At 45.1% G+C, this 14183-nt stretch overlaps 1 protein-coding gene across 1 annotated transcript in view; it reads right to left on the minus strand.

Annotated features, from left to right (window-relative positions):
* SERPINE3 (serpin peptidase inhibitor, clade E (nexin, plasminogen activator inhibitor type 1), member 3) overlaps window positions 1-3263 on the minus strand; it is an 18642-nt gene extending 15379 nt beyond the window's left edge. Inside the window, exon 1 of the mRNA XM_009578745.1 lies at window positions 3005-3263. Within this exon, the coding sequence (XP_009577040.1) occupies window positions 3005-3263 (259 nt within the window). The remainder of the gene's footprint in view (window positions 1-3004) is intronic.
* Window positions 3264-14183: the final 10920 nt, after the last annotated feature.

Below are 14183 nucleotides of genomic sequence, written 5' to 3' on the forward strand. Positions count from 1 at the left end.
ATCGCTTATTGTGCTTTGGAGGAGACTCGCCTATGCCCAGCCAATAAAAGTCTTGTTGAGATTGTTACTTAACTTTAAGATGTTTTCAGCAGGTTCCTCCTTCTATAAATAAGTATTCCATGAGGACTGTGAAATGTCTGGAGCACTGCTCTTCTTCAGCAAGACATCAGTGCTTCTTGGCTCTGTGGGACTACCAGGACCTTTCTGATTTCCCTACCAAGTGTCCCAATTTCTGTATGAAATATCAGCAGCTCACTGTTGTATACGAATTGCTGTGCCCCTTGCTTCTCCAGGTTGCTCTCCTTGGCTCAGGTGCTCCTCTGCCTTGCCCTGAAACCCCGGGGTGCCCTGGGCAGCTCACAGGTATCTGGCTCCCCATTGGCATGGCTGGGCTCACCATTATGGGCTGGCTGGAAATCTTCATTTTGACTCAAGGGAGACCTTAGACAAAGGGAGGAATCACCCAGTTTCTCCAGACACCTGTGGGTGTAGGCAGTGCTGGGGGGAAGTCAGGCTGGGCTGCCTCCTGGGACATGGGCGGTTTGGGGTGGCTAGCCGTGGAGGTCCATCCTGCCTGGACCAACCTGTCCCAGGCTGAGCGTCAGGTCAAGGGCAGGATCCCCGAGAACCTCCAGCTGCCAGCTAGGTCATCAGGAGACTTTTACTACATCGGTTCAGACTCTTGATGGGGTAAAGGGAGAGTTTCACGTGTACTGATTTCTACCACCTGAGAATCCAGTGCGTGTTTTCTGACCTAATAGTGCTCCTTTAATAACCTGCAGGAAGACTAATCACCTATGGGAAGTTTGGTATTAAAATGTAGATCTGTTAATCTTTAAGGGATAAAATATTGAACTCCTTGAACAGATGTCAAGAAAACTCACACGGTCTGAGGTGTAAAGTGCTTTTCTCGTGTGTTTTGCATTAGTGCGGGAGCATTTGGCAAGCTCTCTGGAGGATGTGAGAAATCGAAGATGGTAAATTGGAAGCAGATGTTAACGTGAGTTGTGGTATCCTGAGCTTGTAACTTCAGTCATATCAAAGCGCTTAGCTAACCAAAGTCCTGAATTCTTACTCAGAAAACAGTTCAAAATTGCTTTAAAATACTCTACCATGGATAAAATAAAACAGCAAGGAGAAAGCATTTTAAAGCATATCACTCTGTTTGTGCTGTCTAGAGAGACATCCCTTTATACATTGTTTTTCTTAGTACCAGAATAAAGGTGAACAAATCTTCCAAACATTAAAAGAAGATTACAAGTGCATGTAAGAGCGGATTCTCCATGAATAGTGAATGGACCATCAATGTTTTCATTGTTTTCAGCCTGCTAAGGTTTTAACCACATCCTTCGTTATTGTTCAAGACAGACCAACCAAAACATTAATACAAACATCTAATGGAAGAAAGGAATTTTATCAGATATGCATATATACCTGATTTGATTTTACTCATCTGATAGGAAATTTGATCTAAGTATTTGATTTATTTATTTGATTTAAACCATTTGAGGAAGTGGTTTCCTTCTCTGTCACTGGAAATGTGCTGTTATAACCAATAGCAATAGACCCCATCCTACTTTATTTTCACATTCATGCATTAATATTTCTGAAAGCCAAAGCTCATGTGGCTTGTGCCGCAGACAGCTAAAATGGAGATAAAATGTCTGCTTGATATGATGTGCCACATGAGAAGAAGTAAGGCAGCGCAAAAGAGCTAGCAGGTCATTAACAACCTCTGCACTTCTCTTTGTTACATTTTGTGTGGAGATCTGTGCCTGAATTTCACTATGAAATATTATTCTTAAGGTTCGTTCTTAATAATTGAGCCCCTAATGATCAGAAGTGTAAAGCAATGTATAATCCTTCTATGAATTAATGCTGTTTAAAATTACCCTACTGAATTTACAGAAACAGGAGTCTTATAAGCAAGACTTCATTGTATCAGCTGCTCATAATATAGATGCACTGTCCTTGCGTCAGTACATGCAGCTGTATCTGTATGTAAAAGCCAGAGTTGGCTCTTACTTACTGGTTTTGAGTATCAACGCTATACAGAACGGTAATGGTGACTAAGGCAGGTTACAGCACAGGACAGTGAAATTGCTGTACGTTTTATCTTTAGTCTTCATACGCTGAAAGTAAATTTTATGCTGAGAAACAGCGGTGTCAGCTCTATACATAAGTCTTGTATGTAAGCTGCAAATTTTGAAGATGAGGCAGTCATCTGCTTTTCATAAACATTGTGCCCATAATGTAAAATAGTTTTTGATGTGTGATGTGAGATGGTAGGATAATCCAGAGCTAAAATGAAAACAGCATCCTTAAATTCAGCTGACTTAATGCTGGATTTTAGGACATCTGCCTCTCCATATCCCTTCCAGGTTCCCAGTGAGTTTTATTTTAGCCTGCTTTCAGGGAAAGATGCAATTGCACCATCCATCTGTCAATGTATATCTCTCTCTGCCAGTCTCCTTCTAATAACTTTTCATCTTTTTGGCCAGCCGTAATAACATTAGAAAAAGGTGCAAAGTCTTAAGATAATTTAATTTCTGTAAGTTTCATAAAATTTGTTAATGGGATAGGAGAGAAAACGTAAGCGGGACAGGGGAGAAAACGACTGTCCTCTGCCTGGCACCTCCTTGCAGAGGACACAGGGGAGGCCAGGACACAACAGGCATGATGAACCTCTGGAAAACCAGGAGCAATTCTGCAGTTCATGGAAGCAGCTTTTCTAGATGTAGTTGTATTTCGGTGCAGTAAAAGAGTAAGCACGGATCAAGAAAAAAGAGGTATAATAACGTATGTATCAAATACTCTCTTGAGTTTCCTTTGTCCAGCTGCTACCTGGCTATCCAAGATGGAGAAAATACTCCTAAGCTACATCTTGCAGTGAGACAGAAAGCAGAAGTTTAGTATGATGTGTGCAATTGCTGTCTCCTTAGTAAAGCTGTGAATTTATTGCAAAATGTAAGACAAGAAGTATTTCTTTCAAGCAGTACATTACCATGAATGTTGTATCCTAGGGCATCCTGCAGCTCCGTAAAGGTATTTCCTTGAGCTCCAAACTGCAGCAGCTCCAAAGAAACAGCCACACTTGCTGGAGAGACTACCAGATTGGTTCTGTTCTCTGTTTCGGATACATGCCGGTAGAGATTGATGGCAAATTCAGTCTTCAGCTCTTTCAGGTCATTATAGGAGATGCAGTTTCCTTTGGTTAAGCAGCAAGCAGACAGGATAAGTACAGAGAAGAAAATGGGCAACATGAAGGCGAGCTGGGAACACTCTCCACCAGATAATCATACCTGCAATTAATAATACAGATATATTTAGAACAGCAATAGGCTGAGCTGACAGAGGAACTTTCTCTTTCCATCAGCATTAAGATACCACTTGCAATAGTAATGATCGCTGTTAAAATACTTGTCCAGGTCTACCCAGTAGCTATTCTCATTAAAAAAAAAAAGATGTAGGGACTTGCTGACTGTTGACTAACAAGACCAAGTTCTCCAGGATGCTGTACCCATGTAGGATGGTTGGCCATTACAGTGCACGGAGACACAGAGCCCCTCAGTTAAAAAGTTAGCAACCTGCACGCGTGATGGGACACCTTAGTGCAGTCTCCATGCTGCTGAGCACCCACAGCTTCTTTCTGTCCCCAGCAGAAAGGGGGTCACATCCAGCACTCCCAGAAGGAAGGCCACCCCTCGTGAGGTGCGGGTATCTAACTGGGGTCTCCAGACTGGGGTTTAGATCCAAGTCTGCAAAAGGCTGGCTTCAAATTTCCCCCCCCAGATATTCCTTTATTTTATCCCAGTGAAATTTATCCCGGTGAAAAAAGGTTGTATTTGCAAAAGGCTCCAGTCTTGCAGCACAAAATCACTGCTTTGGATTTTTATGGGAAATCAAGCATTGGTCAACGTTATATTAAGAGACACTTAGATTCATACTTAAAGGAATAATTCTAAAATGACAGAATAGCTTTCTTTACAGAATTTTGCCTTTTACATTGTATGCAAGTACATTTTAAAAAATACTGCACCTTCTTTCCCTTCAGGATTTCCTACAAATCTTTCTCCATGCCCTTTGCTCTAGAGAGCACCTCTAATGCCTTGTATTTACTCACAGTTAGCTCTGTTAAATTGTCTTGCCTTTCTGTGTCCTTCTGGATGTCTGAATGGAAGCTATGTACGTCTTGTCTCCTTCTTTAATAGGTAGTGGAGTAAAGTTTAAGTCATGAGACTGCATTTAAAGGGATAGTCAGTGATCAGAGTCTCTGTTGGCGATATCTGTACCACTCTGTCCAAATTCCTGTAGGCTACAAGCTCTATGGAGAGCCAGGCAAAGCAGCATGCCACTGACCAGCAAATCCAAGGCAAGGAACAAAAAGGTACACATGGAGATACAGTCAGCAACTTCCTTGCAAGCCCTGCTCAAGCCTCATGAGACTTGTGACCTGCTGGTACCGAGCAAGGCATCTCCTATCTCTCTTCCCAGCCCCCTCCTTCTTTTATATGAATTCCATTGATTCCTCTGCCACAAAGGGGAAGAGAAAGGGCTCTCTGTGTACCAGGCACACAGCTATTTTTTTTCCCCCACTTTGAAACCTTATTCAGAAATCCCATGCAATTAAAATGTCTTTATTTGCCATTATTTTTTTTTTAATGCCATCCCAAATAGCAAGATTTTCATTCACTCTTTAGTTTCCAGGAGGAAAGAAACAACAAAGCGGTGCACTTGAAGGAGATCGAATGAGGAAGGGGTGGCTTTGAATGAACCAGAACCAGAAAAGCTGTGGTTGCGACCGCTTTAAAAGCAATTTCAGCTGTTCATGGCTCTCTTCATGTGACAGGATCAAATCCTGCCCGTCATATTCAGAGGTTCAGCCTCACAGCTTCTCAATGGCACCTAAGGCAAGCGAGGTTTTGGCTTAAAAATGTGTGTAAAACCGCAGCTTACTGATCTTCATGGAGTTTGACATTATATATACACTTAGCTATTTTACAATGTATGTTCCTGTTGCATCTGGGAAAGAAAACACTGGGAAAAAGGTCATTAAAATCAAGTAACAGTGTTTATGTGCTACTATTTCTTCCTTAGCAAGGAAGGAGCAGCCACGCAATTGTATTAGGGCTCAAATGAGTGTGAAGCAATGGGCCTCCCTTTGCCTGTGCTTGTGCTGTTCCTCTCTTTCTGCTCTTTTGAGAAGATGACAGAATATCGACATTGATACTGGGGTCTGTCTCAGGATCCTGGGGTTTAGACCACATTCCTGCTTGGACGGATGAGGGGCAAGAGTTTGGCCAGTCCCAGTCTAATACAACAGGCAGGGAGGTAGCTTTTGCCATGGATTTCAATGGCAGTATCCTCACACTGAAAATTACACTTGGGTTTAAGAGTTTTGCTGAATGAGGACCTCTCTGCTGAAGTTATCACTAACAGTGTCTGCTGGACTGCAGACGTATTCAGAGGGAATGAAACGGAGGCCACCAAGTGATTTCTCAAAGGACTCAGAGCTGTCAATAGATAAATAATTTCCTCTGTGCCCTGCCTGATACTCTCCTGTGGATTTATTAAGATTTAGGAGAAGGATAGGGATTCCCTGAAGTTTTAGACATTACTGTCAAAAATTGACATTCAATTCTCACGTGGCAAAAAATGAAGCCAATGTTGTTATTCAGATTTGGGGTAAGTATGGAAGATGTAATTGAAAATTGGACCCAGTATAAATGTGATGTAGGACAGCATCGTTTCTGCGGGAAAGAAGAAAAAAACCATTCTGGCTCATGTGTCATCACGGAGGGGATGTAGAAATTAGGGTGTTTGTTTCAAACCCTCCCTCTCTGCACCTGATTTAGGAAAGGAAAGCTGTGGAGGAAGCTTAGCAGCAAAAGCAGTGTTTGCAGACAAGGAGAGAGGACCTAAGAAAACTAAAAATGAATCAATGCTGTTCAAAACAGCCATGGGGAATAAGAAATGAGCTTTACATATAATGAATAAAAAAGAAAATCCATTAGCGAATGGTTAGAAGGATAAAAGGCAGTAGAGTAAGAAAGAAGGAAGAGTCAGTAAAACTAGCTGTGGCTAAAAAACAAGTGATAAAATACCGGGGGGAGGGTATAAACATTTATCACAATCAAGGCCAGATCCAAAAATCTCATGTCCCTTCAGTTTAGTAGCCTAAGTTTTAAGTTTCTCTTCCCCAAAGTGGGATCCAAAGCTGAGAACGGGGTGTCTGAGGAGAAGCTGGTGCCACGCGGGGCACTGAGAGAACTGAGCTTGCCTCGGGAGGCTGGGGAGCCAGGAGCTGAGCTGTCCAAGTGAGGGTAGTTTCAGGCATAACCCGGGGGCTGCAAACCAAATAGGCCAATTACAGAAATTCCAGGTCAAAAAGAGAGGTGACCTGGACCTACAGAAGCGTTAGGATTGGGCCTCTGTGGAGAAAGGGAGTTTTTGGCTCTTTTTCAGGATTTTTTTATAGAGTCTTTAAACTTGCCGGTGTCCTAGTTTAGGCATGACATCCTTCTTCAAGTCTCAATCTGGATATACATCACAAGGTACTGAGGAAAGTACTGATAAATTTGCTGGCAATCATTTTATTTTTAAAACGCTGGAAAAGCTTTTAAAAAGGAATGCAATTGATTGGTCCCCAAGATAACTCTTCAAAGACAGAAAGGGACAGAGATAGAAGTTGTATTTTGAGGAATGTTTGTTGACACTGAGATAACGTAGACTGCCTGTGAGGGAAGTGAGGAAAGGCACAAAACAAGGACGTCTGGAGACAATACGGCACAGCGGTGTGCGGGTAGGAGGCTGGAGGACACGGTGCTGTGCCTCCGAGGAGCTCCTCTGGGTGTCTACAGCAGCAGCTCTGAGGTCTTCAGAGGGAGCCCAACCTCGCTGTCCCCTCACTAAGCAGAGAAAACCACCACTGAGAAGAAAAACAGCAAGGAGCTTCTTGATATGTAAGCAAGCCCCCAAACAGGGAGCAGAACTAGTGGGAAGCGCTGGAGAGAAGCGGCAGGTGGTGGCTGCTTTCACCGATGGATTAGATCCTGTCTGCGTCTGCGGTGTGCCAGCGCTGATACCATATGGGCCCTCGGTGTCCTCCTGTGTGAGTGTCATAGTGGGCAAGGGGACAGACTGCTGAAGCACCCCCCACGGCTCAGCACTGCCAGACGCCGTCATAGGTGGCTCTGCCATGTCTGGTGTGAAAAACATGCAAGAGTAGAAAGGAGAGACAAGTGAAAGAGAAATGGGCAGAGTCAGCTGTTCTCCAGAACTTCATCTTCACAGTCTTCGCGGGCCAGATTCTGCTCTCAGGTACAGGAGTGTGAATGCAGACCATCGACATCTGCTGGGAGCTGCTGGAACTGCTGGGGGAGCATGGGCTGGGAGTCTCCTCGGGGGGACAGGGTGCTCCCTGACTGTGGAAAACACACTCAGGGTCGAACCTCCACGGTGGTGGCACTGGGGAGGAAGGTGAGGAGCTTGTTCAGCCCTGGAAGTAGCTAGAAGTCAAAGGACTGAAATGAGAAACCAGAGGGAAAGGCACAGCCTGCACAGGCACTGTGGGCAGAGGGAGATTTCATTGGAAGCCTTTTTTTCCCCCAAAATATTTCTCCCAGGAGACTGGAGTTTTCTCTGATTTATTAATCTGTGTTTTAATAAAACCGAGCCCTGGGTGGCGTAGCTGCTGAGAGGAAAGGGGGAGCAGTTCTGCTTTTGGGCTCTGGCTGGTTTGGGCTCCTGCTGCACGGACTTTACACAGAAATCTGGAGCAGAATTTAGCCCAGAGAAAGGCTGGAAGAGAAAAAATGAGAGAACCAGGTGAGAAGCAGGTTTTCCCCTTCAGAACCGTTTTGTTTACTTTCCTGTGTCAGGTTGGTCTCCAGCAATACTCCTTTTGCTCTAGCACAACCTATTATCAGCAGGATTACTGTACATTTACCCCTTCACAAATGAGAACAGAATTTAGCCTTATATCTGCATCTGTTTTAGAAATATAACCCTGGGGAAATTAAATTTAATCCAAACCAGCTTCCTTCCTGCTTACATCTCTCCTCCAGGACAGAGCCCACACTGCAAGATGCCAACACATTTGCTCAATCAGGAAGAAGGTTCTGCTGAATTTCAGGATAAGAAAAAATTTCATCATCATTTCATACAGAGCTTATTCTGTGGGGAGGCGGTTGGCTGCAGAGCCGCGAAACACCCAGCCGAGCAAGTTCAAGTGAATTTGCTTACTGCTATCCACATGCCATGTAAAAACCACCACTGCCTCTGCCTCCCGCTGGGGTGTAAGGACAAAATCTGGCTCTTCAAAGGATGACCACTGTAGAGGATCGGCTTCAAAGGAGAAGTCCAGTGAAGTGAATCATTTCTGTGGGGCTTTATTAAAAGAAAAACCAGCCATCTGACCCTGCGATGATGTCTCAGACCAAACTCCATGTGCTGACATGGCAGCAAACCCCTCCGCAGGGCATGGCCTCGCTGAGCAGATGACCTCGGTGCCAGTGCCTGTCTGGCCAGGACCCAGTAGGGAGGACACATGGTGCAGAGCCCCACAAAGGCGCTCTGTCCTGCAGGCGCCCCCAGATGCTGGGTCTAACAAAGAGCCCTGTTGCAGCTCCAGGCTTAGAGCATTTAGACTGGACATTAGGAAAAATTTCTTTACTGAAAGAGTGGTCAGGCCTTGGAACAGGCTGCCCAGGGAAGTGGTGGAGTCACCATCCCTGGTGAAGTATTTAAAAGACGTGTAGATGAGGCGCTTAGGGACGTGGTGGTGTTGGGTTGATGGTTGGACTCGATGATCTTAGAGGTCTTTTCCAACCTTAATGATTCTATGATTCTATGATTCTATGATTTTCTTTGCGCATGGGTTGAAGCAGGTCCTGGCTCCCATGCCTGAACAGTGCAGACGGAGAGTGGGGAACTGGCAGTGAGAACCGCTTCACTCACAGCCTCCTGCCCAGCTCCAGGTGAAAAGAAGCACTGTTAGCAGCAATAAAGGCTTTTCGGCAGCTCTCACCGCTGGAGGCAGCCTCCCTGCCCATGGCTGCAGGCTAAGTAGCAGAGGGGCAGTGGCACAGGCTGGCTGTGACCAAACTGTGCAGCACTTGGCTCTCAGTCCCCTTCAGCCCCCGTGGCTCTAAAATATGAATATCACGTTTTTGTGGGTTCATTTTTCTGTATCTCTAATACTGCAAGTGGAATAACGGAGCAGTGATTTTACAGCATCACACTGGGAATCAGTGTTTCCTGCTCTGTGAGATGCCCAAGGGCACATGGGCACCCTTGGGGACACAAGGGCTGATGGGCTGGCGTTGGAGGACTGTGTGTGACCCAGGCTTGGGGCAGGCTCTACCATGGGGGCTTTTGGGATGAGTCCTGGAATAAACGAGCCCTGAACTATACCCAGGGGCAGCTTTGGAGACAAGTAGTTGGAGCAACCCAAAACTTAGCCAGGCAGTAAGTTAAGCGGTGTGAGCTATCAGTGCTGGAGTCAATTCTTTTTTCAAGTTGTAGAGTAGGTATTTCTAGTGTGTTGTGTGTTGTCTTCTGCAGTGGGCAGAATGGTGCCTTTCTCTGGTGGAAAGCAAAGCAAAGCAAACAGGAGTTCCTCTTTCACAGAATGAGGTTAACATCATAACACTGATGAAGCGACACATGTGTCCACATTCAGAAGTGTAGGCTGAATAAGAGCCCAAATCAGGTCAGTCTTCTAACGGATGGTGACTGTTCTCGTTACACGGTTTTCAATAGAGAGAATTCAAAACGGCTGAGAAACCACAAGGACAAGATCACTTCTTTGTTTAGGTTGATGAAACTTACTGGAATTTAAAAAGAAAGGAAGAAAAGCTGATTGAAGAGAGAGTAAAGATTTTGTACATCCTTATTGTAATCCAAGTAGTTCTCCTATGCATGTCTCATAGGGGAGAATGGCTTAAGAAACTCCAGGAAAAACAATGCATGAGCTCCAAAGAGAGAACCTCTGCTGAATATATATTTCCTGCAGTGTTATATGACGTTCTTAGCAGTAAAGCCTCTTCCCTGTGGACTCTGAATATATGATAAGACCCTTCCCGAGCGCACAGCTGACCTGTGGCGGCTGCTGTCACAGATCAGCTACTTTGCTGCCTGCAGCAGCTCAGAGGTGCTGCATCAGCACATTCAGAGCACATTGACTTGCCGGTCTGTGAAATGCCACCTCTGCCCCCAAAATTCACCCTTTTGGTATCTGCAGATTTAAAATGCTTCTGGGAGAGAGTCAGTACCCTGCATGGGGCCTGGTGGAAATTCACACTCAGACAAGACACGCTGGTGAGCCAAAAGCAGAGGCAGGGAGCAACACTGTGGCAGCATATTTTCCTCCCAGATGACTACATGAACTGACAATTTAAATACACTTACAGTTGACATGGAATATAAAGTATTTTAAAAGCTAATTTTAGTTCAGATACCCCCCAAATGCTTATCTAACTGACTATCAGTCTCCTACAGTGCCAAATAAACGATGCCAAGTAAATGACATTGGAAGAGATCCTCATATGAGCATGTTGCCAACTGCAATTTCTGCTACTGATCTGGCTGAAATGACAGGGAACCAAACAGAAGACGAAAATATGAAGATGTTTATGAAGCTGCAGAACTGACTTCTCATAAGAAGTCTGGTTTTCAGAAAGAGGAATTTCATTGAGTAGGGGAGAGAGGTGAGATCAGATGGGAACTTCCAGAGTGAATAACGTGGAAGAATATTATTTACAGGGCAGCTCTGCATAGGCCAGTTCATCAGCTGCCATTTTGCCTCTCCTGTGGCTTGAACTGACCAGGTAGATCCACGTTGAAAGCCACATTGCCAAACCGGCTTAGTACTGAGCCACAGCTTTTATATCCTGCCTGTTGTCCCACAGATACCCTCCCTTCAGCCTGGGGATAAGGTCAGAAAACCAACTGGACCCAAGCGAGCAACATTTGACCGACCTCAAGGGCTGCTGGGCCTGCACGGCAGGAACAGCCCATCAGCAACATGACCCATTGCGGCTTTCGTGTGTGCCTCCCTGTGCTCGCTGCAATTTCGCAGCAAGCTGTTGTCCTACCCTCTCACCTCAGCTTGTGATGTACCCCTGAGCTGGGCAGAGAAGCAAGGTTGTAAGTATTTGTACATGTTGCACATATTTTCTCATGCACCCACTTTGGTGCACCAAAATTCACCCAAGCTAACCAAACCCTCCTACCCAGGCAGCCCCAATCTTCCTCCCTGGAGGAGTTTCCTCCCTGGCATTCAACGCTTCTTCACCAGAGTGCCCCACACATTAATAGTTGTGGGAAAGCTCAGATGCAATTTGCAGATGTCCCTGTATGTCAGGCATTTCTCCTGACAATCTTGGCTGCCTCTTTCCTCAGCAGATTTCTGTATTTGTGCCATCCCAACGCTGGCACGGCAGCACCGAAGAGCAGCAGTGCAGGTGGGGGACCCAGCTTTGGAGGGCCTGATCCAGCTCCCTTGCCAGCCTTGCTCCACTTGAGCTCACAGCAGAGCCTTGGCGGGTTGTGGTGGCAGCAGCAAGGGGTCCTTGCACTACCAGCCAGCCCTGCACGGAAAAATGGTCCTGCTCCACCATGACAGGTGGAGGAGAAAGGGTGGGTGGGTGCTTCCTTCTCCCTCTGCTAGCAAGGCAAAACAAAACCTTTACTCTTTAGGAGCTGATCTGCTCTTGCAGCTTACTCCCCACTTCAGGTCATAATCCCGTTTGGTGACATCACAGGTACTGCTGCGGCCGCCAAGGTGATATCACAATGAGAAGCTTATGGCTGTAAATGGGGAATAAGTCACAAGAACAGATGACCTCAAAAGGAGCTAATATCCTGTTATTATATAAATGTCCCTAATACTTATATAAATGTGCCAGTAACAAAAAATAAGAACGAAAAAAGGCCCGATGGTCTATCAGCGTATGTGAAGATGTGTGTGAATTTGACATTTTCTCACAGACCTGTAGATCCTTTATTAGTCTGTCTTGCCTCTGAAAATCTTTCTGCTATTATCTCCATTTACATAGCTGCTCAGCTTTTAAAATCAACCTCAGATCCTTCCTCATTTAAAAATACTATTACATTTAAAATTAAAAGAAAAGCACAAAAGTTCTCTATATTTTGACATGTCCAATAACCACTTACATGCTTAGGGATAGCTAAGCATCGCAACAAAATATAATGTACATTTTAGTGTCAGAAATTCTTTGAATAATTTCAACATATAAAAGCAAGGAAATGTGTCTTTTCCGTGAAGCCCCCTGGGCTCCATGGGGAATGCCATAGACTGGGTGTAAATATGAAGCTATCTAATTATTAGCTGTTGTATTTTTATGATAAATAGGAACTAATAAAATGGAAAACTAGGTACAATTGTATCCCAGGAAAAGCTTTATTGCAGCTATAAAAATTATACTTCATATGCTGAACTCAATTCTTAGAAGTCGGAAATAATGTTCAGAATCTCTAAGGCCTTTTTTTAAGCTGTCTTGTCTCCATTGTGCTGCTGGTTTATTATTTTCCATGGCCAAATATTTGTTACATTTCCTCCTGGAAAATTTCTAATGGTTTTTCTTGCTTTGATAGGATAAGATGCATGTTTAAATGTCTCTAGGGGTAAATAATTTCACATCAACACTTTCAAGTACAAAGTCTGGATCTTCAGTAGATTTTTACATTATGCAAGTAGACATTTAAGGTACTTAATACTTTCTAACCTCTAGTGCCCTTTTTACACAGAGACAGGCAGTCAGCAGGGATTAATCTGATCCTAATTAACCACAAACTCTTCTGATATTTGGTCATTGCACAGTAGCGTGCTGCCAGGTACACAGAGGTAAACTGATCTGGATTATCTGCCGGTGCATGTGCTTCGCGGAGGGAGGTCTAGTGCTCCGTGTTGTGGGTGAGTTACAGGCAGATACGGCTTTAAACACAGAGTGGGGAGACTGTGTACGAAGCTGGAGTTGTAAGGAAAGGGGAAAGGACTAAGTGGAAGGCCTTTTCCTAGTGGCTTTCTATTGAGGTTTCCTTTTTACAGATAGCATTTGTCAGTGCTGCACTGCAAAAGGGCAGAAAGTGAAAAGCATGAAAACCCAAAGAGAAGAACAGTTTCTTCTTCTTTTTCAGCAGTAAAGGAGCATGACTTTGTGGATACAAGTCCTCTCTATTTTTCTTTCCTGTGTACAAGCACCATGTCTGATGGAGCCTCAGGAAGGCGCCAGCGAGTGTGTGTCTTTACTTGCACGCTGCCCACCGTGGCTCTCATCTTCCTTACCGAGCAGCTGGGCTCTGCCCTCCTCACGCGACACAGACAGCAGAGTGCTGAACATCTTCCCCAGCCTCATGGTAGCCCGTAAAGCAAACAAGATGCAACAAAGTGAGCAAGGTGAGCATGAGAGGAGTCTTATGCTGGCAGTAAGGAGAAGCAGTTGTGAAAGCCTTGTATCGCCGTGGCACCGCAGGCAGCAAGAGCACCTGGGAGGAGAGAGATGTGTCTGCTCGAGGCACGAAGGAGACCTGTGTGAAGCACAGAGACCACAGCAAAGCTCTCAGGCTGCTGCAGTCCAGGTGTCCTGGTGTAACCCAAAAGCCCAAAACAGCCTCTCTGAGACCAGACTCCTGCTCTCCCTACCCTCCTGATGCGGGATCAATGGTAGCCCACGGTGTCCTGCACCAGGAAAGGCTTTGCCTTACTTTGCCTTACTTTGGCTTACTATCTCCATAGAGGAACTGTGATGTCCAGTATTTCTACCTAGTGGTCCAGGTGATGGATTCAGCCTGTCCTTGTGACCGCTGTGAGTGACAGCGGAGTAGACCTGAAGGGACAGCCATGCACCGGGACAAAGAATCCTCCTGGAGAAAAATCAAGGTTAGTTTACAGCCATAAGAGCAAGGGGAAAGCAGGAGATCCGAAGATGGATCAATAAGTACGTTCACAATGGCATTGGGATCCTCTTTCAAGTGGAAGTATCCCTCTGGTAATTGAAGTTAGTCAAAGTCAATGCAGAAGAGAGCATTAAGGGGTTGATTTACAGCAGGGTGGATGGGTTGCACCTCCTGCTGGTGTCCAATTTAATGTGGCCTGGCTGATGTGGCTGAGAAATGAATCATCACACTCTTCGTGAGTGTGTTCCCCCCAGTTATACACC

This window comes from Fulmarus glacialis, unplaced genomic scaffold, assembly GCF_000690835.1.
Source record: "Fulmarus glacialis isolate BGI_N327 unplaced genomic scaffold, ASM69083v1 scaffold12830, whole genome shotgun sequence".
Lineage (NCBI taxonomy): Eukaryota > Metazoa > Chordata > Aves > Procellariiformes > Procellariidae > Fulmarus > Fulmarus glacialis.